Here is a 27236-nt window from a genome sequence, read left to right on the forward strand (position 1 = left end):
ATGAAGTCCTGGAAAGTAAGTTCAGGGAGTTAAATGCTAAGTTAAAGGACAGCATCTCCAGGGTGATGATCTCTGGGTTGCTACCAGTGCCAAGTGCTCATGAGGCCAGGAATAGGAAGATAAACCAGTTTAACAAATGGCTAGGGAGATGATGCAGGAGGAAGGGCTTCAGATTTTTGGATCATTGTGCTCTCTCCCAGGGAATATGAGACCTCTAAAGATGGGGTGGTTTGTACTGAACTGGAGGAAGACCAGTATCCATGTGGGAAGGTTGACTTGTGCTGCTCCAGGGGGCTTAAAGTAGACTTGCATGGGGATGGGGGCCAGGGCAAATGATGGAGTGATTTTGGGGAAACACAATGCCAAGCCTACATGCAAAGACAGGAATCGAAACATAGAGCATGGTGGGACTAATGTTGTGAGTTGCAAATGCAAGAAGTACTGTAGATAAGGCAGATGAGCTTATTGCATGGATCAGCATGGAATTGCGATATTGTAGCCATTAGTGAGACTTCATTGCAAGAGGGGCAGGACTGGCAGCCCACTCTTCTGGGGTTCTGTTGTTTTAGACAATATAGAAAGGGTAACAGTACTTGTCAGGGAAAATGCCATGGTCGTGCTCAGACTGGATAGACGGGAGAGCTTGTTCACTGAGTTTATATGGGTGAAGCTGAGGAAGAAGAAAAGGATGACCATGTTAATGGGATTATGTTATAGGCCTCCTAGTAGTCGGTGGGATTTAGAGGAGCAAATTTATTACAGAAGTAGCAGACAGTTGTGAGAAACATAAGGTTGTGATAGGTAATTTAAATTTTCCACATAGGTTCGTACTGTAAAAGAGCTGGATGGGATAGTTTCCTTTATCAATATGTAGAGGCCCCAACTAGAGAGGGTGCAATATTGAATCTCCTATGAGGGAATGAGACAGGGCAGCTGACAGAAGTATATATAGGGAACAGTTCGCATCATAAAGCCATTAGTTTTAAGGAAATTATGGAAAAGGATAGGTCTGGTCCTCGGGTTGAGATTATAAATGTGAAGACAACTTTGTTGCTATCAGGAAGGATCTGGTAGGTGTGGATTGGGATACATTGTTTTCTGGTAAAGGCATGCTCACTAAATAGGAGGCCTTCAAAACTGAAACTTTCTTTCATTTTTCAAAAGAGTACAGAGTTTGTATGTTCCTGTCAGAATAAAAGGCAAGGCTAACAGGTTTAGGCAACCTTGGTTTTCAAGAGATACTAAAGTCCTGGCTAAGGAGGAGGAGAAGCATAGTGGGTATAGGTGCCATGACGTACTTAAAAGATATAAGAAATGTAAGAGAACACTTCAAAGGGAAATCAGGAGGGCTAAAAGAAGACATGAGGTTCCTCTGGCAGAGAGAGGGAAGGAAAATCTCAAGGCTTCTATAAGTATATTAAGAGCAAAGGGATGGCAAGGTACAAAATTGGCCCACCTTAAGATCAGCATGATCATCTATGAATGGAGCCCAAAACAGATGGGGGATATGTTAAACTGATTTTTGCACCTGTATTTACTTTGGAGATGGACACAGAATCTATAGAACTTAGACAAATTAATAGTGATGTCATGGACTGTATCCAGATTGTAGTATAGGAGATGTTTTGCAGTCCTGAGGCAAGTTAGGGTGGATAAGTCCCCAAGACCTGCCCACATCCCAAAGACATAGTATGTTAATTGGTCACTGAGCAGTCACTTCATCATAGATTCGTAGTCCAAGATCATGGAAAAAAGGCTCTTTAGCCTGACTGATCCATGCTGAACAAGATGCCAATCTAAGCTGGTCCTATTTGGCCCAAATGCCTCAAATCCAAGTACCTTTTGAGTCTTATTGTACCAGCCTCAAGCACTTCCTCTGGCAGCTCATTTCATATACAGCCACCTTCTAAGTGGAAAAAGTTGCTCCTCAAGTTCTTATTATCTCCTTTCACCTCAAACCTGTGCCTTCTATTCTTGATTCTCCAAGCCTAGGACAAAGCCAGTGCCCCTCATGATTATGTGCAGGTAAGTAGCTACACTAGGGGTTGAAACAAGGTTAAGTTGATAAGTGTAGGAGAGAGAAAGTTAAAAGTCTTCAGGAAAATGAGGGAACTGGACTGGTGTGATTACTCTTGACAAATAGCATAGATGATGGGCTAAATGGCCTTGCATAGCATAAATATTACTGCTCAGAAGGAGATTGTTTTGCCCATCAATTCCCTGGCAAACTCGTATTTTAATTAGGAAAAAGACAATATCAGAAACGAGAATCTACAGATGCTGGAAATTCAAGCAACACACTCAAAGTGCTGGAGGAACTCAGCAGGCCAGGCAGCATCTATGGAAATAAAGTATAGTGATGTTTCTGGCCGAAACCCTTTTAAGTCTTACTGTACCAGCCTCAACAATATCAGAATCAGGTTTACAATCATTGATATTTGAAAATTAAATTTTTGTTGTTTTGTGGCAGAAATACAGGAAATAGAAATTACTGTTCTCAAGCTAGGTAGAGCAAAAGAGGGTTAGTGATGTAGTATTAATGGGTTCATGGACCATTCAGAAATCTGATGGTGGAGGGGAAGAAGATTTTCCAGAATCACTGAGTGTGGGTCTGACCTTTTAAAATTCTTTTGGCATTCAATCCCAATCCTCATCCCTGGCACTCCCTTTCTCTTTTCCAGAAAGTTCCACAGTACACGTTGATAATTCAAGCAACAGACATGGAGGGAAGTCCGATGTATGGCCTTTCCAACACCGCTACCGCTATCATCACCGTCCTAGACGTCAACGACAATCCACCAGAGTTTACTGCTGCTACTGTAAGTATTGTGCCCCTTGCACTTTCCTGCCCTCCTTCTCCACTACCCCCTTTTACTTGTTTCTTTCCATACTCACAACCCTCATTTTGGCTCTTTTGTTTCCCTTTAAACCAACTCTCCCTTTCTCTACCATTCCCCTCTCTCTCTCCCTGTTGTAGATTTGAATGAATATTCCATCTAGAGCTGTGTACACTTACAGTTGAAGTCAGAAGTTTACATACACCTTAGCCAAACACATTTAAACTCAGTTTTTCATAATTCCTGACGTTTAATCCTAGAAAACATTCCCTGCCTTAGGTCAGTTAGGATCACTACTTTATTTTAAGAATGTGAAATGTCAGAATAATAGTAGAAGAATGATTTATTTCAGCTTTTATTTCTTTCATCACTTTCCCAGTGGGTCAGAAGTTTACATCCACTTTGTTAGTATTTGGTAGGGTTGCCTTTAAATTGTATAACTTGGGTCAAATGTTTTGGGTAGCCTTCCACAAGCTTCTCACAGTAAGTTGCTGGAATTTTGTTCCATTCCTCCAGACAGAACTGGTGTAACTGAGTCAGGTTTCTAGGCCTCCTTGCTCGCACACGCTTTTTCCGTTCTGCCCACAAATTTTCTATCAGATTGAGGTCAGGGCTTTGTGATGGCCACTCCAATACCTTGACTTTGTTGTCCTTAAGTAATTTTGCCACAACTTTGGAAGTATGCTTGGGGTCATTGTCCATTTGGAAGACCCATTTGTGACTGAGCTTTAACTTCCTGGCTGATGTCTTGAGATATTGCTTCAATATATCCACATAATTTTCCTTCCTCATGATGCCATCTATTTTGTGAAGTGCACCAGTCCCTCCTGCAGCAAAGCACCCCCACAACATGATGCTGCCACCCCCATGCTTCACGGTTGGGATGGTGTTCTTCAGCTTGCAAGCCTCACCCTTTTTCCTTCAAACATAACAATGGTCATTATGGCCAAACAGTTCAATTTTTGCTTCATCAGACCAGAGGACATTTCTCCAAAAAATAAGATCTTTGTCCCCATGTGCGCTTGCAAACTGTAGTCTGGCTTTTTTTATCTCCCTCCCGGCACCTAACCTTGTAAGCGGAACAAGTGCTACACTCGCCCTTACACTTCCTCCCTCACCACCATTCAGGGCTCCAGACAGTCCTTCCAGGTGGGGTGACACTTCACCTGTGAGTCAGCTGGTGTGATATACTGCATCCGGCGTTCCCTGTGCAGCCTACTATATATTGGTGAGACACCACGCAGACTGGGAGACCGTTCTGCTGAACACCTACGCTCTGTCCACCAGAGAAAGCAGGATCTCCCAGTGGCCACACATTTTAATTCCACATCCCATTCCCATTTTGACATGTCTATCCACGGCCTCCTCTACTGTCAAGATGAAGCCACACCCAGGTTGGAGGAACAACACCTTATATTTCATCTGGGTAGCCTCCAACCTGATGGTATGAACATTGACTTCTCTAACTTCCGTTAATGCCCCTCCTCCCCTTCTTACCCCATCCATTATTTATTATTTTTTCCCTTTTTCTCTTTATCTCTCTGTCCCTCTCACTATAACTCCTTGCCTGCTCTCCATCCTCTGGGCTCCCCTTCCCCTTTCTTTTTCCCCAGGCTTCCCATCCCATGATCCTCTCCCTTCGCCAGCCTTGTATCCCTTTTGCCAATCAACTTTCCAGCTCTTGGCTCCATCCCTCCCCCTCCTATCTTCTATCATTTTGGATCTCCCCCTCCCCCCTCCTACTTTCAAATCTCTTACTATCTCTTCTTTCAGTTAGTCCTGACGAAGGGTCTCGGCCTGATACGTCGACTGTACCTCTTCCAATAGATGCTGCCTGGCCTGCTGTGTTCCACCAGCATTTTGTGTGTCTGGCTTTTTTATGGCAGTTTTGGAGCAGTGGCTTCTTCCTTGCTGAACAGCCTTTCAGGTTATGTCAATATGGGACTAGTTTTACTGTAGATATAGATACTTGTCTACCTGTTTTCTCAGCATCTTCCTAAGTACTATACTTTCTTCCTTTCCAATGCTTCCTCCTACATATATTTTAGATTCGATAATTAACCTTAATCCATGTCAGAAAGGTGCATCGGCTATGATTTATAATATTATTATGAAACTTAGGAAAGCTCCATTTGATAAGATTAGGGTAGATTGGGAACAGGAATTGGGGCTTACCATTTCTGTGGATGATTGGGGGCAGATTTTACAATTAGTTAATACTTCCTCTATTTGTGCTAAACATTCCCTAATTCAATTTAAAGTGGTTCATAGAGCACATATGTCCAAAGATAAGTTAGCGCGTTTTTACTCGCATATTAATCCTTTCTGTGATAGATGTTCGGGGCAGATAGCCTCTTTAACTCATATGTTTTGGTCTTGCCCTACTTTGGAAACTTTTTGGAGAGATATTTTCAATATTATTTCTAAGGTATTAAATATAGATATCTCTCCTCACCCTATTACTGCTATCTTTGGACTACCTAAAATTTCTAGTAATCTTTCCCCTTCAGCCCGTAGAATGATTGCATTTCTTACTTTAATGGCGAAAAGATGTATTTTACAACATTGGAAAGAGCTTAATGCTCCAACTACCTTTTTTTGGTTTTCTCAGACGATTTTATGCTTGAATTTGGAGAAAATTAGAAGTAACCTTTATGATTCTTCATTTAAATTTGAACAGATTTGGGGACCCTTTATTCGATATTTTCATTTAATGTAATATTTACCCTTGTTTTTTTTTTCACTGTTTTTAATGGAGGTCGGGATTGAGGACGTGATTTTAAGTTTAACTCTGTTTGGTTTCAAGTTAGCCCATTGCTTTGCCTTGCTTTTAGTTAGCTGCACGGTGGGGTTTTTTTGGGGTTTTTTTTTTTCTTTTTTTTTCCATTGATATATATAAAATTTAGTATACTATTATGTTATCTTGGTTTCTTATGTTTAAATTACATTGTTTGTAGTATTTTTTTTTGGTATTGATATCTTTTGGAATTTTATTATACTTTAACATTGTATTAATGTTTATATGGCTTACCTTTTTTGTATACTTACTCAATAAAAAGATTTAAAAAGAAAGAAAGCATCTTCACAAGGTCCTTTGGTGTTCTGGGATTGATTTGCACTTTTCGCGCCAAAGTACGTTCCATCCCTAGGAGAGAGAGTGTGCCTCCTTCCTGAGCGGTATGATGGCTCCGTGGTCCCATGGTGTTTATACTTGCGTGTCTGTACAGATGAACGTGGTACCTGCAGGCGTTTGGAAATTGCTCCCAAGGATGAACCAGACTTGTGGAGGTCCACAATTTTTTTTTTCTGAGGTCTTGGCTGATTTCTTTTGATTTTGTTTGTAAACTTCTGACCCACTGGAATTGTGATACAATCAATTAAAAGTGAAATAATCTGTCTGTAAACAAATGTTGGAAAAATTACTGATGTCATGCACAAAGTAGATGTTCTCAATTGTCTTGCCAAAACTATAGTTTGCTAATAAACAATCAATGGAGTGGTTAAACAATGAGTTTTAATGACTTCAACCTAAGTGTATGTAAACTTCTGACTTCAACGGTATAATCAGCCTACTGTAGGAAAGACATCAGTAATCTGGAAAGCGTGCAGAGAAGATTTATCAGGATGCTGCCAGAATGCGAGCCTGAGTTAAAGGGAGAGATTGGACTTTGTTCCTTGGAGCATAAGAGAATGAGGGACGACCTTGTGGAGATTTGTAAAATCATGAAGGCTATAAATAGGGTGAGCTCACATGGTCTTTGTCCCAGGAAAGGGGGGCTAAAAACAAGGTTGCATAGCTTTATGGTGAGAGGTGAAATATTTGATTGGGACATACGAGCTCAGTCTTTTTAACAGGGCAGTGGAGTTCAAAACTAGGGTGCCTAGATTTAAAGTGAGCGGAACATTAGAAATAGGAGCAGGAGTAGGCCATTTGGCCTGTCAAGCCTGCTCCGCCATTCAGTAAGATCATGGTTGATCTGACCATGGACTCATTTCCACCTAGCTGCCTTTTCCCCATAACCCTTAATTCCCGTAATATGCAAAAATCTATCCAACCTTGTCTTAGATATATTTACTGAGGTAGCTTCCACAGATTCACCACTCTTTGGGAAAAGCAGTTCCTCTCTATCTCCATCTTAAACTTACTCCCCTAAATCTTAAGGCTACGTTCCCTAGTTTCGGTCTCACCTCCAGTGGAAACTACTTTCCTGCCTCCATCGTATTTACCCCTTTCATAATTGCTGCATAACCTCCCTGCTCTTAAATTCAATCCCCCCTAGCAATGAAGGCCAACGTTCCATTGACCTTCTTGATAGCTTGCTGCACCTGCAAACCAACCAGACTGTTTGGGATTCATGCACAAGCACTCCCAAGTCCCTCTGCACAGCAACATGCTGCAATTTTTTTTTACCATTTAAATAATAATTTGCTTTTTCATTTTTCCTTCCAAAGTGGATGACCTCACATTTACCAGCATTGTACTCCATCTGCCAGACACTTGCCCAGTTACTTAACCTATCTATGTCTCTCTGCAGACTCTCCATATCTTCTGCACAATTTGCTGTTCCACTCAATTTAGTATCATCAGCAAACTTAGATACTACACTCAGTCCCCTCTCCAGATCATTATTGTGTATCGTGAACAGTTGTGGGCTTAGCTCCAACCCCTGTGGCACACCGCTCACCTCTGATTGCCAACCAGCATGACACCCATGTATCCCAACTCTCTGCTTTCTATTGGTTAATCAATGCTAATACCTCACCACCAACTCTATGCATGGATAAATCTTTTTTATGGCATCTTATTGAACACTTTCTGGAAATCCAAGTAAATAACATCCACCTGTTACTCTCTATCTACTGCACTTGTTATATCCTCAACGAGCTCCAATAAGTTTGTCAAACGACCTGCCTTTGCTGAGTCCATGTTGCATCTGCCTGATGAATCTATTTCTTTCTAGATGCCTCACTGTTTCTTCTTTAAAGCTAGCTTCAAGTATTTTCCCAACTACAGATGTTAAACTAACTAGCCTATAGTTACCTGCCTTTTGCCTACATCCTTTTTTGAACAGTGCCATGACATTCGCCGTCTTTCAATCCGCCAGGCCCTGCACAAAGTCCAGAGAATTTTGGTAAAGCTTTTACTAAAACCTCTGCCATTCCTTTCAATACCCTGGGATGCATTCCAACAGAACTGGGGGACTTGACTATCTTCAGGCCGACAATTTTGCTCAGCACTACCTCCTTAGTGATAGCTATTGTATCGAGATCCTCACCTCCCATTGTATCTATAACATCCCTCTTCGGCATGTTAGATGTGTTCTCCACCATGAAAACCAACACACAATAGACATTCAAACCCTCAGCCATTTCCTTATTATCTAATATCAATCCCCCTTTCTCATCCTCAAAGGGACGTATGTTCACTTTGGCCATCCTTTTCTGTTTTATATTCTTATAAAAACTTTTACTATCCGTTGTTATATTTTGTGCTAGTTTGTTTTCATAATCTATCTTCCCTTTCTTTATTGCTCGCTTAATAGTTTGTTTTTTAAAGTTTTCCCAATCTTCCCATTTCCCACTGCTCTTGGTGACTTTGTATGCACAAGCTTTTAGTTTGATGCCTGCCTTTAATTATTTAGTTATCCAAGGCTGGCTCTCCCCACCCTTACTGTCCTTGCTTTTAACTGGAATATACTTTTGTTATGGACCATGAAAAATCTCTTTGAAAGTCTTCCACTGTTCCTCAACCTTCCCACCATATAGCCTGTCTTCCCAGTCGACCCTAGCCAACTCCTCCTGCATCCCATTATAGTCTCCCTTATTTAGGCATAATAAACCCTCCATTCGTATGAGAAGCTCAATCATACTGTGATCACTCTTTTCATAAGGATCCCTAACTACAAGATTGCTAATTTTACCTAATTCATTGCACAGGACTAGATCCAAGATAGCATGTTGCCTTGTAGCTTCAGTAACATGCTGTTCAAGAAAGTTATCATGTGTGCATTCTACGAAGTCCTCTTCAAGACTGCCTCGACCAACTTGATTCACCCAATCTAAGTGCAAGTTAATGTCCCCCACAATAACTGCTGTTCCATTCTTACATGCCTCAGATATTTCTCGGTTTATTGCCTGTGCCACTGTAATGTTACTATTTGGTGGCCGATAGACAATTTCCCCCTACTGATATTCTTTCCCTTTACTATTCCTGATCTCTGCCCAGATGGATTCACCATTCTGCTCCTTAGATCTTATATTGTCACTCACTATCGCCCTGAGCTCATCCTTAATTAAAAGCGCTACCCCACCTCCCTTGCTTTCCTGCCTGTCCTTCTGTATTACCTGATATCCCTGGATATTTCATTCCCAATCCTCCCTCCCCACCCTGCAACCATGTTTCTGGTTCAGAGGGATATTGTCCTAACACAGGCAAATCTAGTTGGCAATCTTGGTTGACGTGAACAATTTAGGCCGAAGGGCATGTTTTTGTGCTGTATGTCTATGACTTTAAGACTAAGTGTAGCAAGAGCAGGGAAACAACAGCTCGAAAGGCAGGACAGCCTCCGGAATGATGGGCTTCTTCCAGTTCCTGGAGAAGTAAATTCATGATGTTGGCTTTTGTAGTCTCACCCCAGGCTTTTTTCTAGTGATTCAATCCACTTCGTTTTACCCATTTCTGTGCACTGTTTTGAACACACATTGACTCTGATGTGACTGCTTCTATTAAATTGTTAGAGCATACAAGAGTTTGTTGTGCAAGTGAAGTGCTGCTTCTGTTTCCACGGTAACTTTCTTAAAAAAAAATCTGTTACTTAGAAATGATTATCTTTCCTTTTGAGCAGAAAGATCTCTGCACTTGATATGTAAGCAGCGTTTCAATTTGAAAACCATAAACCCCAGTATGCTTAATCTCCCAAACCTTTACTGAAATGCAAAGATAATTGTTCACTTCAGTGGGATGTCTTAGTCTATATCCCTTTACTGGCTTCAGATCTCAATTGGAGGATCAGATGGTAGATGTCATCCCTGTTTTGTGTTGTTATAATCTCTACACACTCGAGGGACTGACCAGATGCTTCAATGTCCTTTGCTGATGTGTGTTTTAAAGCATAGAACAGTACTGTACAGGAACAGGCCCTTTGGCCCACAGTGCCTGTGCTGAACATGATACATCCCTGAACATTTATTTGTCTATCTAATGGCCACTGCTTACACACCACCCATCGCTGCCCATTCCAGTTCCCACCACTGTCTGTGTAAAAATAAAATATGCCGCATACATCTTCAAACTTTCCCTCTCTCACATTAAGACGATTCCTCTGGTGTTAGCCTTTTCTAGTATGGGGAAAAAGATTCTGACCATCTATGCCGTCAGTGCATCTCATAATTATATAAACTTCTATCGGGTCTCCCTTCAGCTGCAGCTCCAGTGTACACACCCCAAGTATATTCAACCTCTAATCAGAGGTGAGGGTTTGTTTACATAGAATAAAACATAGAACAGTACAGCACAGGACAGGCCCTTTGCTCCACAGTGTTTCTATTCTCTAATTAGAGGTGGAAGTTGGTTTACTGGGGAGTGAGGGTGAAAATGGTGGCATTCTCCTTGGTGCTGGAAAGGTTAAGTGGCGATGTGATATCTTGTGCAGTCACTTGGGTTTGAGAATGACTTTACTTCTCTGGATTGGATGTGTGTGGTGAGGTTGTAAAGTCGTAGAACACTGCAGCACAAAAACAAGTCCTTCAGCCCATCTAGTCCGTGCTGAACTATTAATCTGCCTAGTCCCATCCACTTGCACCCAGACCGTAGTCCCCCATACCCCTCCCATCCATGTACCTATCCAAATTTCTCTTAAATGTTGAACTTGAACCTGAACCACTACTTCCGCTGGCAGTTCATTCCACATTCTCACCAGCCTCTGAGTGACCAAGATCCCTCTCATATTCCCCTAAAGTTCACATTTCACCCTTAACCCATGACCTCTAGTTGTAGTCTTACCCAATCTCAGCGGATGAAGGCATTTACCCGGTCTAAGCTCCTCATAATTTTGTATACCTTTATCAAATCTCCCCTTATTCTCCTATGCCCTAGGGAATAAATTCCTGAACTATTCAGCCTTTCCTGATAGCCCAGGTCCTCAAGTCCTGGCAACATCCTTGTAAGTTTTTTTTCTGCACTCTTTCAATCTTCTTTAACTTTCCTGTAGATAGGTGACTCAAATTAAGCCTCACCAACGTGTTAACACAATTTCAACATAACATCCCAACTCTTGGACACTTGTACTTTGATTTATGGAGGCCAATATGCCAAAAGTGCTTTTTTATGACGCTATCTACCTGTGACAACACTTTAAGGAATTATAGATTGTATTCCTACTGCATCCTCAGCGTCCTATTGTTCACTGTGTTATTCTGACCCTGGTTTGTCCTCTCATTGAGCAACACACAACAATTGTCTGCATTAAATTCCATCTGCCATTTTTCAGCCCATTTGTCCATCTGCTCCAGATTCCACTGCGAACCTTCATAGTCTTCCTCACTGTCCACTGCACAGCAGTCCAGGTGTCATCCACAAATTTGCTGATCCAGTTTACTACATTATTATCCAGATCACTGATAGAGATGACAACCGACAATGGACCCAGCACCGATCCCTGCAGCACATCTCTATTCACAGGGTTCCAGTCAAAGGTGTAACCATCTACTGCCATTCTGGCTTCTCACACAAAGCCCATGTCCAATCCAGGTTGCTATCTCATCCTGAATGCCACGTGACTGAACCGTCTTAATCAATTAGAGGCCTTGCTAGAGTCCATGTAGACAACATCCATTGCCTTTCCTTCATCAACTTTCGTGCTAACGTCCTCCAATGTGATCTATCACGCACAAAGCCATAATGATATTTTTAAAAACGTAGAATGCAGTAATGCATCTCTTTAGCTGTTTGCCCAAGCAAATCTGACTGGTGTTGGTGGGTTGCAGGATAATCGGGGGGGCATTTGAAGGGATGTGAGAGAATAGGGTTTGGAATCTTAATGTTTGCTTTGCCCAAGCAATGCCTGGCACCACACTATTGAAGGATTTATGTAGGATTTGACCAAGATAACCAATGTATTGGTTCTATTTCTTTCTTACTTGCAGTTCTACGGAGAAGTGCCGGAAAACAGGGTTGATGTTATTGTTGCAAACCTCACGGTGACAGACAACGATCTCCCCCATAGTCCTGCTTGGAATGCAATCTACAGTATAACTGGCGGTGATGCGACGGGACGATTTGCTGTTCTGACTGACCCCATCAGTAACGATGGCCTGGTGACCGTTGTCAAGGTGCGTTGCCAGTCTCTTATTTTCTTTAACTTGTAATTTCTTTCTCCTCCCCTTCTCTCTTTTTAAATTCTTCATTGTGCTTACCTTGTCACCCCCTCTCTTCTCTTCACCTGTCCATGACTTCTCTCTGGTGCCCCTTCCTTCCTTTTATCCATAGCCCACTGTCCTGTCCTACCATATTTCTTCTTCACCCTTTAACTCTTCCATCGATCATCTCCCAGATTGTTAATTCATCCCCTCCACCTCCTTACTTTGACCCTTCCTTTTCAGTCCTGATGAACCAGTCTACACCTAAAACGTGCACTGATTATTCTCTTCCATAGATGCTGCCTGCCCTGCTGAGTTCCTCCAGCATTTTGTATGTGTTGCTCTTAATTTCCAGGAGCTGCAAAATGTCTTGTGGTTATAAGCAGAGGTTGGGTGCGAATAAATTGGAATTGGTTTATTATTGTTATGGTACTGAGATGCAGTGAAAAGCTTGTCTTAATATTGTTCATACAAAGCAAATCATTGTCGTACAAGGTAAAACGATAACAGAATCCAGAACATAATTAACAGTTGTAAAGAGTGCAGTGCAGGCAGACACTAAGATGCAAGGGCTGAAAAGAGATAGATTGGGATTGGTTTATTATTGTCATGCGTACCAAGATGCAGTGAAAAGCTTGTCTTGCATACTGTTTATGCAGATCAAATCATTACAGTGCATTGAGATTTCAATCTGAATACCTCTGATTCAAGATCGTACCAACCTGCGTTTCTATTGCATCTGTCAGGAGCTTCAGATGTTTCAGATATACAGGTTTCCCCCGCTATCCGAGTGTAGAGTGTTCCTATGAAACCGTTTATAAGCCGAAATGACGTAAAGCGAAGAAGCAATTACCATTAATTTATATGGGAAAAATTTTTGAGTGTTCCCGGACCCAAAAAAACCCTACCAAATCATACCAAACAGCACATAAAACCTAAAATAACACTAACATATAGTAAAAGCAGGAATGATATGATAAATACACAGCCTATATAAAGTAGGAATTATGTACAGTGTAATTTCACTTAACAGAATCGGGAAGTCTGAGCCAAAGTCGATTTGCCGAAAAGAAAAAAAAAATCGGCGCGTACATGCACGTGCACGCCACGCATTCACACGTACACGCACGTCATGCATACACACGTACACACATTCGCACGTCACGCATGCGCACATGCCTGCCTGCCCAAGGCTTCATGGTCACAGTAGTCTTTCTCAGGGTAAACACAAGTTTTAAAGTGAGCGTCTTTTTCCGTAAAAGCGAAAATCCTCTTTCGGTTAACGAAATCAGGTACTAATGTAGGTCTTTCATAAAAGCGAAATGTCGTAAAGAGAAGGTTCGGAAAGTGGGGGACACCTGTCTGTGTGTGTGTGTATATTATATTACATATTTTTTTGTGTATGTATGGCTAGGGTGCCGAAGATGGCACAATATTATGGTAATTTTAATGTACTGCACTGTACTGGCATTTAAAAAAACAACAAATTTCATGTCATATATGAGTGATGATAAACCTGATTCTGATATGGGTCTCTTGTGGGCTGAGAGTGGGAACGTGGCAGAGAGAGAGTGAGAGCACGTGAGAGAGCAAGAGAAAAGAACAGAAGCGTCAGAAAGACATTCTGTAATGATCAGCAAATCAATTGACCTTTCCTGGTGTCTCAGGGCTGGGTGTGTCTGCAAACACCCTTGGCACTTCCCTGTTGTCCCACACCCCTCCCACGGTGCTCCGCCCTCACCATTACCAACATCCTTTGCTCCCGCTAGATTTACAAACTCAGTCTCTGCTCCATATTGACAAATTCAGTACTGTACATCATTGGCTGATTTCCCAAGAAATCTCAGATGTGGACAGGCTATGGGAGTAGTCAAGAACTTGGAGTGTAATGTTGCCAAAATGTGACATCATTCACTCTGAACCTAACAGCAAAGTACTTTTTTAAGGTGGACAAATTGAGAGATGTCAATGTTCATTGGGACCTGGGACCCCCTGGCACATGAGTCACTAAAAGCCAACATACATATCAAGCAGCTAATGAGGGAACCAAATGATACTTTGGCTTTTACTCATACTCAGCTTACTACAATTATTGAGGGCATCACTGAGAGCACATTCAGAAAAAAGTATACTTGTGCTCGAGGAAATATAGCGGTGGTTCATCTGACTGATTCTAGAGGAGGCAGGTGCACTCTTAAGCAGCAGAACATTGTAGAGTCTAAAAGAATAAGAGGTTTTATTATACCTTATAAAATTCTGCAAGGTTTGGTCCCTGCAGATGAGCAGAGGTCATTGGGTTCAAAGCAAAGCCCAGTGGATTTGTGATATCTGGTAATAATGCAGGAAAATGGCACTGCGGTTAAAATAAAACTGACCATAGTTTTTATGAATTATTGGATTGTCTCCAGAAGGTCAAATAGGCTGGTTTCTGGATCTTGTTCTTGGGGAATTCAGAGAAAACTTCTTTACCAATAGTATTTAAAGTGAGACTGGACAAGCGTGAAAGGAATACAGAGCATCAGTCACACTGATGGATTAAACCAAGTGAAGACTCCAGACTCCAGTGGGGGGGTGGGGTGGAGTCCAACATGAATTGGTTGGGCTGAATGGCCTGTTTCAGTGCCATATATCCTACATTATTCCACAATTATGGCAGCTGTTGTAGTCAGAGATGTGCCTCACTTGTTCGATGGCAAACTCCCAGAGTGAGAGTGACCACATGACCAAGGTGAGGTTGGTTGAAGGATAAATATTGCTCACAGTCACCAGGGGGAGCTGTAGGGCAGAACCATTGAATCTCAGTCATTCAAAACCCTGCTGCTCATAAAATAATGGAGCTTCTCAAACCTGCTTCACAATCCAATGCAGTTATGGCTTATCTTTCTCAGAATCAGATTTATTATCATTCACTTAGATTCTGTGAAATTTGTTGTTTTATTAATTTTTATTTGGAGATGCAGTGTGGAATAGGCCCTTCCAAACCTTCGAATCGTGCTGCCCAGCAATCCACGACGATCCCAAATTAACTGTAGCCTAATTACAGGACAATTTACAATGACCAATTAACCTACTAACTGGTATGCCTTTGGACTGTTGGGAGGAAACCGGAGCACCCGGAGGAAACACACACATTTCAGAGGGAGGACATACAGGGACACATTACAGAGAACGTCAGGTCTGAAGTCCGTTCAGTAGTGGGGTGGCGCTGACCAGTGCAATTGTGGTAGCAGTACAGCCCAATGATATAAAATTACTTTATATTACAAAATAAGTCTTGCAAAAAATGTAACTAACAGAGTATTTATGGTCCATTCAGAAACCTGATATTCCTGAATCATTAAATGTGGGTCTTCAGGCTACTGTATCTCCTCACTGATGGTAGTAATGAGAAGAGGACACGTCCTGGGTGTGGAGTGTTCTTAGTGATGGATGCTGCCTTCTTGAGGCATCGCCTCGCGAAGATGCCCTCGATTGTCCACAGGTTGTGCCCCTGATCGGTAGCTTTGTTTTGTTTTTGGTGGTATACATGTGCACGGTTGAATAACAATAAACTTGAATTTGAACTTTAAACATTAGTCGTAGTTGCTCCAGACCAAGGTGCACAACACCGTACATATAACTCATACACAAAGTAATATTACCACTAATAAATTAACAAGTAGCAAGGTGCATTTGCAACAGAAGTTAAAAAAGTAAGCAGGGTAATGCTACGTGGTGAGCCTGGGTGGTGGCAGGGTGTTCTTGCAGCCTGGGGAGGAAGTTGTTCCCTATACTAACAGTTCTTGTCCTCATGCTATGTCACTTTCTTATGACCCAGATAAAGACATTCTGCCCTTCGAGTTTATGGTAGCTCTTAGTAAAATCACACTATCCCATTCACCAGCTGAATTTTGCATATGTCCATGTATGTAGGTTCAAAGGAGGTTCTGAAATGATTCCATGATTGAATGGCTTGTCATATGAAGAGCATTTGATGGCTCTGGGCCTGTCTTCACTTGAATTCAGAAGAATGAGGGGTGACCTCATTGAAACCTGTTAAAAGGTAAAAGGCCTTTATAGAGTGGATATGGAGAGGATGTTTCCTGTGGTGGGAAAATCTAAGACCACAGGACACAGCCTTAGAAAAGAGGGGTGTCCTTTTAGAATGGAGCTGAGGAGGAATTTCTTTAGCCAGAGAGAGGCAAATCTGTGTAATTCTTTGCAACGAGCAGCTGTCTTTACATGTACTTAAGGCAGAGATTGATGGATTTTTGATTGGTCAGGACCTGCAGGGTTATGGGGCGAAGGCAGGGGATTGGGGCTGAGAGGAAAATTGGATCATCCATGATGAAATGGCAGAGCAGACTCGATGGGCCAAATGGCCTAATTCTCCTCTTGTATCTTATGGTCTTATATCAGATCATAATAAAATCTCTCTCCATCTGTCTCTCTTTCCTTCATATTCACGTGTCTCTCTGACAGCCTCTTACACACCACTCTCGTATCTGCTTGCACGCCATCCTGGCAGCCTCTTCCAGGTAACCATACCTCTGCAGTGATGGGGGTTTGAATAGCATCAAACGCACAAGGCTGATTTTAAAAACAGCTTGCCAAATATTGCAAAGAGGGAGAGGGGAAACGAGTTCTGTTCATAGGAACCAAAATATGAACGTATATTGGACTGAAATTTAACTATCACAGCTTGTTTGTATGTACGGGTGTGTCAGTCCTGTGATTATAACCTGTGGGCTACCTGTTCCTGTTTTACCGCCTCTGATTATCTGAAGCACAGCAACATTAACTTTTAAAAATGGTCCTTCCAATGCTTCTCCACTCCTTCCCAGCCATAAGCCCCTCATTCACACACCTCCCCTCTGTGCTGTCAAATCAATTCCAAAGTGGCTTCTCTGCCATGTGGCTGAGTCCTGCCCCACGCCAGGAAATTAGGAGTCAACCTGTGACAGCGTTGTGCAAAAGATGGAATCCAGATTTTTGGCTGGTCCTGTTAACTATACCAGTGTGTACCTGGGAAGCACAGTTGTGGGGGGGGGGGGGCAGTGGAAATCTTTTATATATGAACTTGTCAAGTCTATTTCCACTTTTACTTTGTGTTTCATTAAATATTGACTGTCTTTTTCTGCTCTCTTACCTTCAGTTCCAGAATGAATTGTATCATTTATATGCATGACCATTAAATGTAAGCTGTAAAATTGGTAATCATTGCCAAAGTATTCAATTAGTGCAATTAATGACTGTGATGAATATAGTGGACACAGGTGGTGAGAGATATAATGAGCAACATTAACAATGAATTTATCTAGCTTCCTGTCTCTGGGATCTTGCTCTGTGACATATCAGCTGCCCATGTTTAAGGGCCGTATAACCTGTTTCAGAAGGAATGCTACTGTGATGTATAGGCATTTTATGGGCTCTACATCTCTTGGGGGGGGGGGAATACTGGCCCAGAATCCGCCTGCACCTTGGTTTTGTCGAGACCTACCTGGAATTTCAAGCCACGTTCAAATGAACAGACACCCAACCCAAAAACATTTATGTGTCAATAGACATAACCGTTATTCACTGAGTGTGTGTGTATTCAAGGTTGTAAGATTATTGCAGTGCTGCCCAAGGCTAGTAGTGACAGAGCCTTCTGTCACATCTACATTTTAAGACTTTTTTAGAACATTAAAGGAAATGATGAATGTGTACATTTGATTGAGCGATACAGACCAGGTACTTCTGTCTGTGTACCTATCCATTTATTAAATGTTATTTAAAATTTCACTCATTATTGCACCTAATTATTGTGCCATTTGTGGAGTTCATCAGTAGTAAAATATTAAATTTATGCCCGGTATAGCAAAGCAAACTTGTTTGAGTATCATTTATTGTGGAATTAATTTCAGTTGGAGGCTGAACCTCCAGTGGAGGGGATGCTACCTTGTTTGAGGTGCTGTGTGTGCCTGCCTGGCCTCATTGAGGCCTACAGGATGGAAACAGCTGCCTCAACTCAACTGGTCCATGCCTGCATTTGGCCCATATCCCTCTAAATAGTGTTTATCATAAGGCCTTAAGATAAAGGAGCAGAAGCAGGCCATTCGGCCCATTGAGTCTGTTCTGCCATTCAGTCATGTGCTGATCCAATTATTCCAGTCATTCCCACTCCCCTTGCCTTCTCCCCATACCCTTTAATGCCCTGGCTAATCAAGAACCTATCTATCTCTGCCCTAAGTGCACTCAGTGACTTGGACTCTATAGCCACTTGTGGCAACAAATTCAATAGATTTACCACCCTCTGCCTAAAATAATTTCTCGGCATCTGTGTTTGCAATGGATGTCCTTCAATCCTGAAGTCATGCTCTCTTGTCCTAGACACCCCTACCATGGGAAATAACTTTGCCATATCTAATCTGTTCAGGCCTTTTAACATTTGGAATGTTTCTGAGATCCCCCTCATTCTCCTGAACTCCAGGGAATACAGCCCAAGAGCTGCCAGACGTTCCTCATACAGTAACCCTTTCATTCCTGGACCATATACCTATCCATGTACACTTACTCTGGCAGTTCATTCCATTTTCTGATCACATTCCTGGTGGAAAAAATTTCCCCTTGGCTCTCTCTTAAACCTCTCCCCTCTTTCCTTAAATCTATGCCCTCTAGTTCTTGATGTGTGTGCAAATCCAGTCCCCATCGGTACTCTTCCCTTTCACCAGCACCTTTAGGGAATCCTGCACAACTACTCCCAAGTTACTTGGTACCTCAGATTTTTGTATTTTCTCTCCTTTTGGAAAATAGTCAGTCCTTTTGTTTCTTCTGCCAAAGTGCATGACCATGATCATGCACTTCCCAACACTTTATTCCATCTGCCACTTTGCCCATTCTCCTAATCTGTGCAGGTCCTTCTGTAGCCTCTCTACTTCCTCAAAACTACCTGCCCCTCCACCTATCTTCGTATCATCTGCAAACTTTGCAACAAAGCCAACAATTCCATCATCCCCACTTCCCTACCTTCTCCCGACACCCTTTGATGCCCCGGCTAATCGTGCACTGACATGCTGTATGAAGAAAAAAAATTGGCCCCAATATGGAACACTACTAGTTACCGGCAGCCAACCAGAAAAGGCTCCCTTTATTCCCACTCTTTGCCTCCTGCCTGTTAGCCACTGCTCTGTCCATGCTAGAATCTTCCCTGTAATACAGTGGGCTCGTAGCTTGTTAGGCAGTCTCATGTGGCACATTGTCAAAGATCTTCTGAAAATCCAAGTTCACAACATCAACTGATTCTCTTTTGTCTATTCGGCTTGTTATTTATTAATATAATTCTAACAGATTGTATCAGCAAGATTTTCCCTTAAGGAAACCATGCTGACTAAAGCCATTTTATCATGTGCCTCCAAGCACCCCGAAACCACATCCTTAACAATCAACTCCAACATCTTCCCAACTACTGAGGTCAGACCTACTAGCCTATAATTTCCTTTTTTCTGCCTCTCCCTTCTTGAAGAGTAGCATGACATTTGTAATTTTCCAGTCTTCCAGAAATATTCCAGAATCTAGTGATTTGTGAAAGATCATTACTAATGTCTCCACAATCTCTTCATCCACCTCTTTCAGAACCCTGGGTGTACACCATCTGGTCCAGGTGACTTATCTACCTGTAAACCTTTCAGTTTCTCAACTGCTGAAGGAACTCAGCAAGTTGAGCAGTATTTGTAGATGCAAAAGGATAGTTAATATTTTGGGTCAAGATCTTACTCAGGCTCCAGATTCTAGCAATTGCAGCCTCTGTCTCCTGAGCAACTTAATAAAATTTTGATGACATAGTCATAGAGACAAAAGCAAAGAAACAGACCCTTCGACCCATCGTCTGCCAGTGTGGTTTTCTGTTTAGTCCTATTGACCCGCACCCAGACCATACCCCTTCCATCCATGGACTTCTCCAAACTTCTCTAAATTATTATAATTGAACTCACATCACCAGTTGTGGAGAGAGCATCTTCCACACTTGTACAATCCTCTGAATAAAGGAGTTCCCACTTGGGTTCCCTAAGTATTTCACCATTCATCATTAAACTATAAATCTCTAGATATATAGTCTCAACCAACCTCAGTGGAAAAAGCTTACCCCCTTAGTAATTTTGTATAGCTCTATCAAATCTCCTTCATTCTTCTACCCTCCTGGGAGTAAGGTGCTAAACTATTCAACCATTTCCGGTAACTCAGGCCCTTGAGATCCAGCAGATCCTTGTAATTTTTCCCTCTACTTTTTCAATCTTATTTATCTTTCTTGTAGGTAGGTGTCTAGAATTGCATCTAAATCTGCCCTTGCCAATGTCTTCAGCATCACATTGCAACTCCGGTACTCAATACTTATGAAGGCCGATGAGCCAAAATCTCTTGACGATCCTATCTACTCTTGACCTCACTTCCAAGGAATTAGGAATCAGTTTTCCCAGATCTCTTTGTTCTACCATTTGCCCAGTGTCCTCCTGCTCACTGTGCACCTCCTCCCCTGGGTGATCCTGTCAAAGTGCAACACCTTGCACTTGTCCGCATTCCACTCCATCAGCCATTTTTCCAGCTGGTCCAGATCCTGTTGCAAACTCTGATACTCTGAGTGCTCTTATCAACCTTGTGGGTCAGAGCAAGTCACAGTCAAATAGCACAGAAATGTTCTGCCCAGTCCATCTGTGCCAAGTAGATGCCTACTGATATTATTCCTGTTTACCAGCACTTAGTCCATATTTTGCTGAATTTTGGGATTCAGCTGCCTCTCAATGTTATTGGAGTGTGTTGGGTTCATGGTTTGGAATAAAGCTGTTAGCAATTTGAAATGGTATGTGTTTTTGGTAATCAGTTTACAATTGTCTGATGTACACGGACACAGTGAAAAGATTCTGTTTGAGTTTCACCCAGACAGATCATTCCATACGTATATAATACACTGAATGGCCACTCTGTTAGGTACCTCCTGTATCTTATAAAGTGGCCGCCGAATCTACGTTCATGGTCTTCTGTTACTGTAGCCCATCCACCAGTTTTTGACACGCATGTTCAGAGATGCTTTTCTGCACACCGCAGTTGTAACTCGTGGTTATTTGAGCTACTGTTGCCTTTCTGTCAGCTCAAACTAGTCTGGCCGTTCTCCTCTGACCTCTCTCAGTAACAAGGCATTTGCACCCACAGAACTGCCATTCACAGATTTTTACACCATTCTCTGTAAACTCTAGGGGCTGTTGCCCATGAAAATCCCAGCAGATCAGTTTCTGAGATGGTTAAATTGCTTCGTCTGTCATCAATCATTCCATGGCCAATGTCTCTTAAAATCACATTTCTTCCTTATTCTGATGCTTGGTCTGAACAACAACTGAACCTCTTGACCATGTCTGCATGGTTTTTATGCATTGAGTTACTGCCACATGATTGGCTGATTATATATTTGCACTAGCGAGCAGGTGTACAAGTGTACCTAATGAAGTGTTCACAGAATATATCACAACATGGTAGTACAGGGGGAAAAAATGCAGAAGTTAGCGTTATAGTCACAGTGAAGGTGCAGTGCAGATGGAAAAATAAAGTAATGCAAGGGCCAAGAAAAGATAGAGTGAGACAAAGTTTATCTTTATTTTTCATGTCTGATAACAGCAGGGTCGAACCTATACTTGAGTCTGATGGTGCGTCGTTAAGCTTTTGTGTTTTCTGCTCTGTGTAGAAGGGGTTTTGATTAGGCAGGCTGCTTTCCCAAGGCGCGTAAGCGGAGTCCCTGGGTGGAGGGCCGGTTTGCGGATTTTTTTCACCTTTCCCCTTCTTCTCCCACAGCCTATTGATTATGAAACCAGCAGAGCCTTTGTGCTGACAGTGATTGTGGAAAATCAAGACCCCCTGACAAAAGGCATCCAGCTCCCTCCCCAGTCAACAGCCACCGTCTCCATAAATGTCATTGACGTGAATGAGAGCCCGCAGTTCGTTCCAAACCCGAAGCTGATCCGGCAGGAAGAGGGACTTCCGGAGGGCAGGATCCTCACGGTATTCACAGCGGACGACCCGGATCGTTACACGCAACAGACACTGAGGTATAGTGTCTTCCATCTAACGGTGTGGGATGACACATTGGGCTCTTCTGCCCATCTTGTCTAGATGTGATGGGCTAACTAAGGTTACACCCCCCCCCCCCGAATCCATGCACAATTCCCTCACAATTCCAGGGAAACTAGTTCAATCCTGACTGGTGGGGTTTCCATGCTGAGTGGATTTCCCCCAAGTGCCCCGGTTCGTCCCTCATCCTGAGGCATAAGTTAATAGGCTGCTGTAAATTGCCCTAATGTGTGGGTGGCTGGTCCAATCTGGATGTGGGGAGAATAAAATGGAATTAATTTATTATTGTCACTTCTAACAAAATACAGCTGAAGAAATTCTGTTTGCCTGTTATCCTTACTTTGAGGTGGCAAAAAGAAAACAAATGCAGAATTTAGCATTACAGGGAAGTGCAGTGTGGGGAGACAAATACAGTGCCAAGGTCATGGTGAGGTATGTGATTGAGAGATTGAACTCGTCTTTAGCACAATAGAAGCTGCCCTTGGGCCGGGTGGTACTTGTTCCCAAGATGTTATATTTCCTGCCTTAGTCGAGGGGGAAGAAGAGAGAATGACTGTGATGGGTGGTGTTTTTGATTATGTTGTCTGCCCTTAGACAATGGGAAATGTCGGCAGGTTTCTGTGATGGGCTGAACTGTGCCCACACTCTGTGGATTCTTTTGGTCTCAACCAGACAGTTACTGTACCAAGCTATGATGCATACAGAGGGTGGGAGGGTCAGTCTGGACTTGATGGACTGAAGGGCCTGTTTCCATGTTCTGTGACTCTGCAGAATGTGCTTTTTTTTTGATCTGGTGTGAAAATGTGGCGGAGCTGAGTAAGAGGGTGGGACTAACAGATGAGCTAGCATGACTTTGTGGGCAGAAGGGTCTCCATATAGTTTGATTTGTAATGCTGTAAGTAACAAGCAGTTTTTAAGAAGCGAATATAAATTTCTTGTTTAAATTTTAGATATTCAAAGTTGTCAGATCCAGCAAACTGGCTAAAAATCGATCCCCTACTTGGTCAAATTACTACAATTGCTGAGCTGGATCGAGAGTCTCCGTACGTTAAGGACAATATGTACAACGCAACTTTCCTGGCAGCAGATAGTGGTATGTTATGTCTTGGTTTTGGGCCAAGACCGTTCTTTCGGGTCCTGATGAAGGATCTCAGCTCGTTTACTCTTTTCCATAGATGATGCCTAGTCTGCTAAGTTCCTCCAGTATTTTCTGTGTTGCCTGGATTTCTAGCATCTGCAGATTTTCTCTCGTATATGTTTTTTTGGAATTGTTTCCTGTCTTCACAGACACTTTCATCTTTTGAGTATTTTCAGCACTGTCTGAAAAGGTGTGAAATGAAACCAAGTTCCCAGTGTACTCAGCAGCTCAGACCTTATTTACAAAGGGAGAAACAGAATGAAAGGGATTTTGCTGAAATGTTAATTGTTTCTCTCTCCACAGATGCTGCTTGACCTGCTCAGTCTACTGAGAGTTAATTTACAGGTTACAAAGAGATGATCTGTGACATGAAATTTGTTTTTCTCTCCACAGATACTTTATGAGCTGTTGTGTATTTCTGGCATTTTCTGCCCTTGCTGGGTATCAGTATTGTTTACCTAAACACAAATTATGTATAGCTAACAACACAATGTTAATTAAAATGTTTCAGCCAAAAGTTCTTTTAAACTATTTCATTTATCATTTACACTTCCAGGGAGTGATTGAGGTCAAATGGAGTTATTGTTAAAGTCTTTCTCTTGTGTGGTCTGTAAACCCCAATTTATTTTGCGTACAAGAAGTTGTTGTGCCTGATCAAGTACTGTATTGTAAAGGCAACATTTTATTGCCCAGCCTTTGGCCATTTGAGGTTGGTAGTTGAATGTGTTGCTGCCTGTTAACTGAATGGCTGCACAGTATCTGTGAGAATGCAGCACTGGGAGGAGGGGGATTTGGGGTGTCTTTTTCCCACCGGTGAATTCTGGAGTAGAATTGGGATTGGTTCATTATTATCACATGTACGGAGTGCAGCATAGCAACAACACAGCAATAACATAGTACACCAATCTCTTGTGTGCAAAGTAATTGGAGCTTACAGACAACTCAAGGAACCTAATTTTAACAAGAGCTGAATTTGACCTCAGTTATTCACTGGAAGTGCAAATAATAAGAAAAGCAGTCTCAGCTAATTTAGTCTGCATCATTTCAATTGGACTGGTGTGTCAAATTCAGGCTGTCCCACTTATTATTCTGTGTTGCCAGGACTCAAGAGACGGCGTTGCAGGAAGAGATTGGATAAGCTATTACCTGTTGAGTTCTTCCAGCAGACCCTGTTGTTGCTGCCCATATCTCTCCCATTCTGACATGCTTTTGAGACCAGTGCTCCCTCAAACGCTTTACCTGAGGCAGTAGCACATTGCAAAGGGCCAGCTTAGATTGATTTAAGACCACCTTGGGAGGATTGTGTTCAGTATTTGGTTCCCTGCTATGGGAAAGATGTTGCTAAACTGTAAAGAGTGATGAAATAATTACTGATATTCCCAGGACTCAAGCAATTGAGATTCTCAGGCAAGAACAAAGTCCCTTATGGAGCCTAAAAAAGGACTTTATGGAGCTTAGGAGAATGAGGAACATTCTTGTAGAGGTGTATAAAATCATGAAGGGCATGGACAGGTTGAAAATGCAGTCATTTCCCAAGGTTGGGGAATCAAGAATTAAAAGGTGCAGATTTAAGGTGAAAGGGGGCAGTTTTTCTAGGAATTTTGAGGGACAACTTTTACAGAATGGTGATAGTATTTACTGTGTGGAATGAGCTGCCAGAGGAAGTGGTTGAAGCAGGTGCAATAACAAGTGGACAGGTCCATGGGTTTGAAATGTTTTGAGTATTATGGCCCAAACTTAAGCAAGTGGGACTGGCTTGGATGGGCATCTTGGCCGGCATGGGCCAGATGGGTGAAGGGCCTATTTCTGTACTGCATGAAGAGATTGGATAGGGTTGATGGGGGTGAGGTGAGCTAGGAAATATGAAGAAACTAGTGTGAACCTTTTGGAATTCTTAAGTGGCTTGTTTCTCTGCAGCCAATTACAGTAACCCATCAGCATTGATAGGCCTGGACTGACAATCTGGACATATCTGTTTTGATCCCACCAGGGCAACTGAGGACTTGAAATTTAGTTTACTAAGCAACCCAAAATGAAACACTAGTCTCGGTAACTGGTTTATTATTTTCACATGTACTGAGATACAGTGAAAATCTTTTGCTTGCCATCCAGACAGATCACTCCATACATAAGTGCATTGAGGTAGAATAAAACACAGAATGCTGAGTAGCGTGAAAGGATACAGAGAAAGTCAAGTCAATTTTATTGTCATTTAACTGTGTACATGTATATAACTATATAATGTATATAGAAACAAGAAAACGTTTCTTTGAACCAGGGTGTAAAGTGCAGTGCAGGTTGTCACGTGACCAGCAACAATGAATATAGAACCGAGTCAGGTTTTATAAAAACAAACAAACATTTATTAAACTTTGCTCAAAAATAGGGAAGTGTATTTAAATGACTAACTTAACCGGAAGTTAACCGCTATACGGCAACTCTGGAACAGTTCTTAAAAGGGTAAATGCAAAAACAGTTTTTAAAGTGGTAAATTCGAACACAGTTCTTAGAATGGTAAATTTGAAAGTCGGAGAGATTTATGCAGTCAATTAGGAGAGACTTTCCTGAAGTAAAGAATTCCTCGAAGACGTGTCGTTACTGCTGATCCCAGCCGGAACCTGTGTTGTCCGCAGGGTTCACGACGACAGAAATAGACGGCTTAAAAGGAACTGACCTTTTTCCTGGCGAGCGACCCTTGCACAAACTTCCTTGCACTTTTGGCAGGAGTTATCTCAGATGCAGGTCACTGTCTCTTGACCGAAGAATCAATAAGGTCGACCTTTACGAAACTGCCGAACGACACCAACTTTTCTCAATCCTTCGGGTCTCGTACTTTTATAAAGGTCTTCACTCTCCAATACTACTTATAATAGAAAGTAGAACTCCACTTTAAAACAAAACTGTGTCATAAGCGGAATACACAGCAAAAATGGAGTATCTAACACAAAACTAAACTGAAAAAAAACTAACTGCATCACCAGAGGCCTCCCTTTTATATATCTGCTGAGAACAGGTCATCATGTGACCTCACTGGCAGGAAAATTACATGATGTGACCTCCAAGACCATTACATCATCCTCATAAGACAGTCACAATATATCTATGAAGTATGTAACATGGTGGACAGAGGTGTAAGCACCACGACAAAGTAGATTGGTTTCTTGAAGTCATGGGCAGGGCAGTTACCATACCAAGCTGTGATGCAAACATAGATGCTTTCTATGGTGCATCTGTAGAAATTGATGGGAGTCACTGGGGAGCAATGATACTGAATAATTTGTAAAAATGCATCCAGTTCACTAATGTCCTTCAAGAAAGGAAATCACCTATCTTGCACAGTCTGGGCAAACTTTCATCTCCCTCCAGAATGGTCTGGGTAAGTTTAGTTGTATCTCTAGTTAATACTTGCATTGGCAAGGGTCCCTGCAAGTCAGCTGTGACTGGTCTGGCAAACAGAGCAGAAGAAATTGACCACTTGGCCCTTTGAACCTGTTGTTCCATTCGGAATGGTCATGGCTGATCTGAGCTTGGCCTTGGCTCCCCTGTTCCACTAACCCCAGCTCTCCTGGGTTCCAGTAATTGGAGGAAATGCCTTCATCCCCCACCAATCCTATTTAAGTATATTTAACGTAGAGGTTGATAGGTTCTTGATTGATAAAAGTGCCAAAGGTTAAGGGGAGAAGGCAGGAGAATGGGATTGAGAGGGAAAATAAATCAGCCATGATTGAATGGTAAGCAGCCTCAGTGGGCAGGATGGCTTCATTCTGCTCCCAGGTCTTATGGTCAGATGGACCTGGAAAAACATTGGAATAAGGTTGATGGTGTGCCTA

At 42.2% G+C, this 27236-nt stretch overlaps 1 protein-coding gene across 1 annotated transcript in view; it reads left to right on the forward strand.

Annotated features, from left to right (window-relative positions):
- Positions 1–27236, forward strand: part of LOC134352777 (cadherin-2-like) — a 210090-nt gene that overhangs the window by 151506 nt on the left and 31348 nt on the right. The window contains exons 8-11 of the mRNA XM_063060225.1: positions 2682–2819; positions 11982–12167; positions 21993–22246; positions 23219–23361. Coding sequence (XP_062916295.1) covers positions 2682–2819; positions 11982–12167; positions 21993–22246; positions 23219–23361 — 721 coding nt within the window. The remainder of the gene's footprint in view (positions 1–2681; positions 2820–11981; positions 12168–21992; positions 22247–23218; positions 23362–27236) is intronic.

Source organism: Mobula hypostoma, chromosome 1 (genome assembly GCF_963921235.1).
Source record: "Mobula hypostoma chromosome 1, sMobHyp1.1, whole genome shotgun sequence".
Lineage (NCBI taxonomy): Eukaryota > Metazoa > Chordata > Chondrichthyes > Myliobatiformes > Myliobatidae > Mobula > Mobula hypostoma.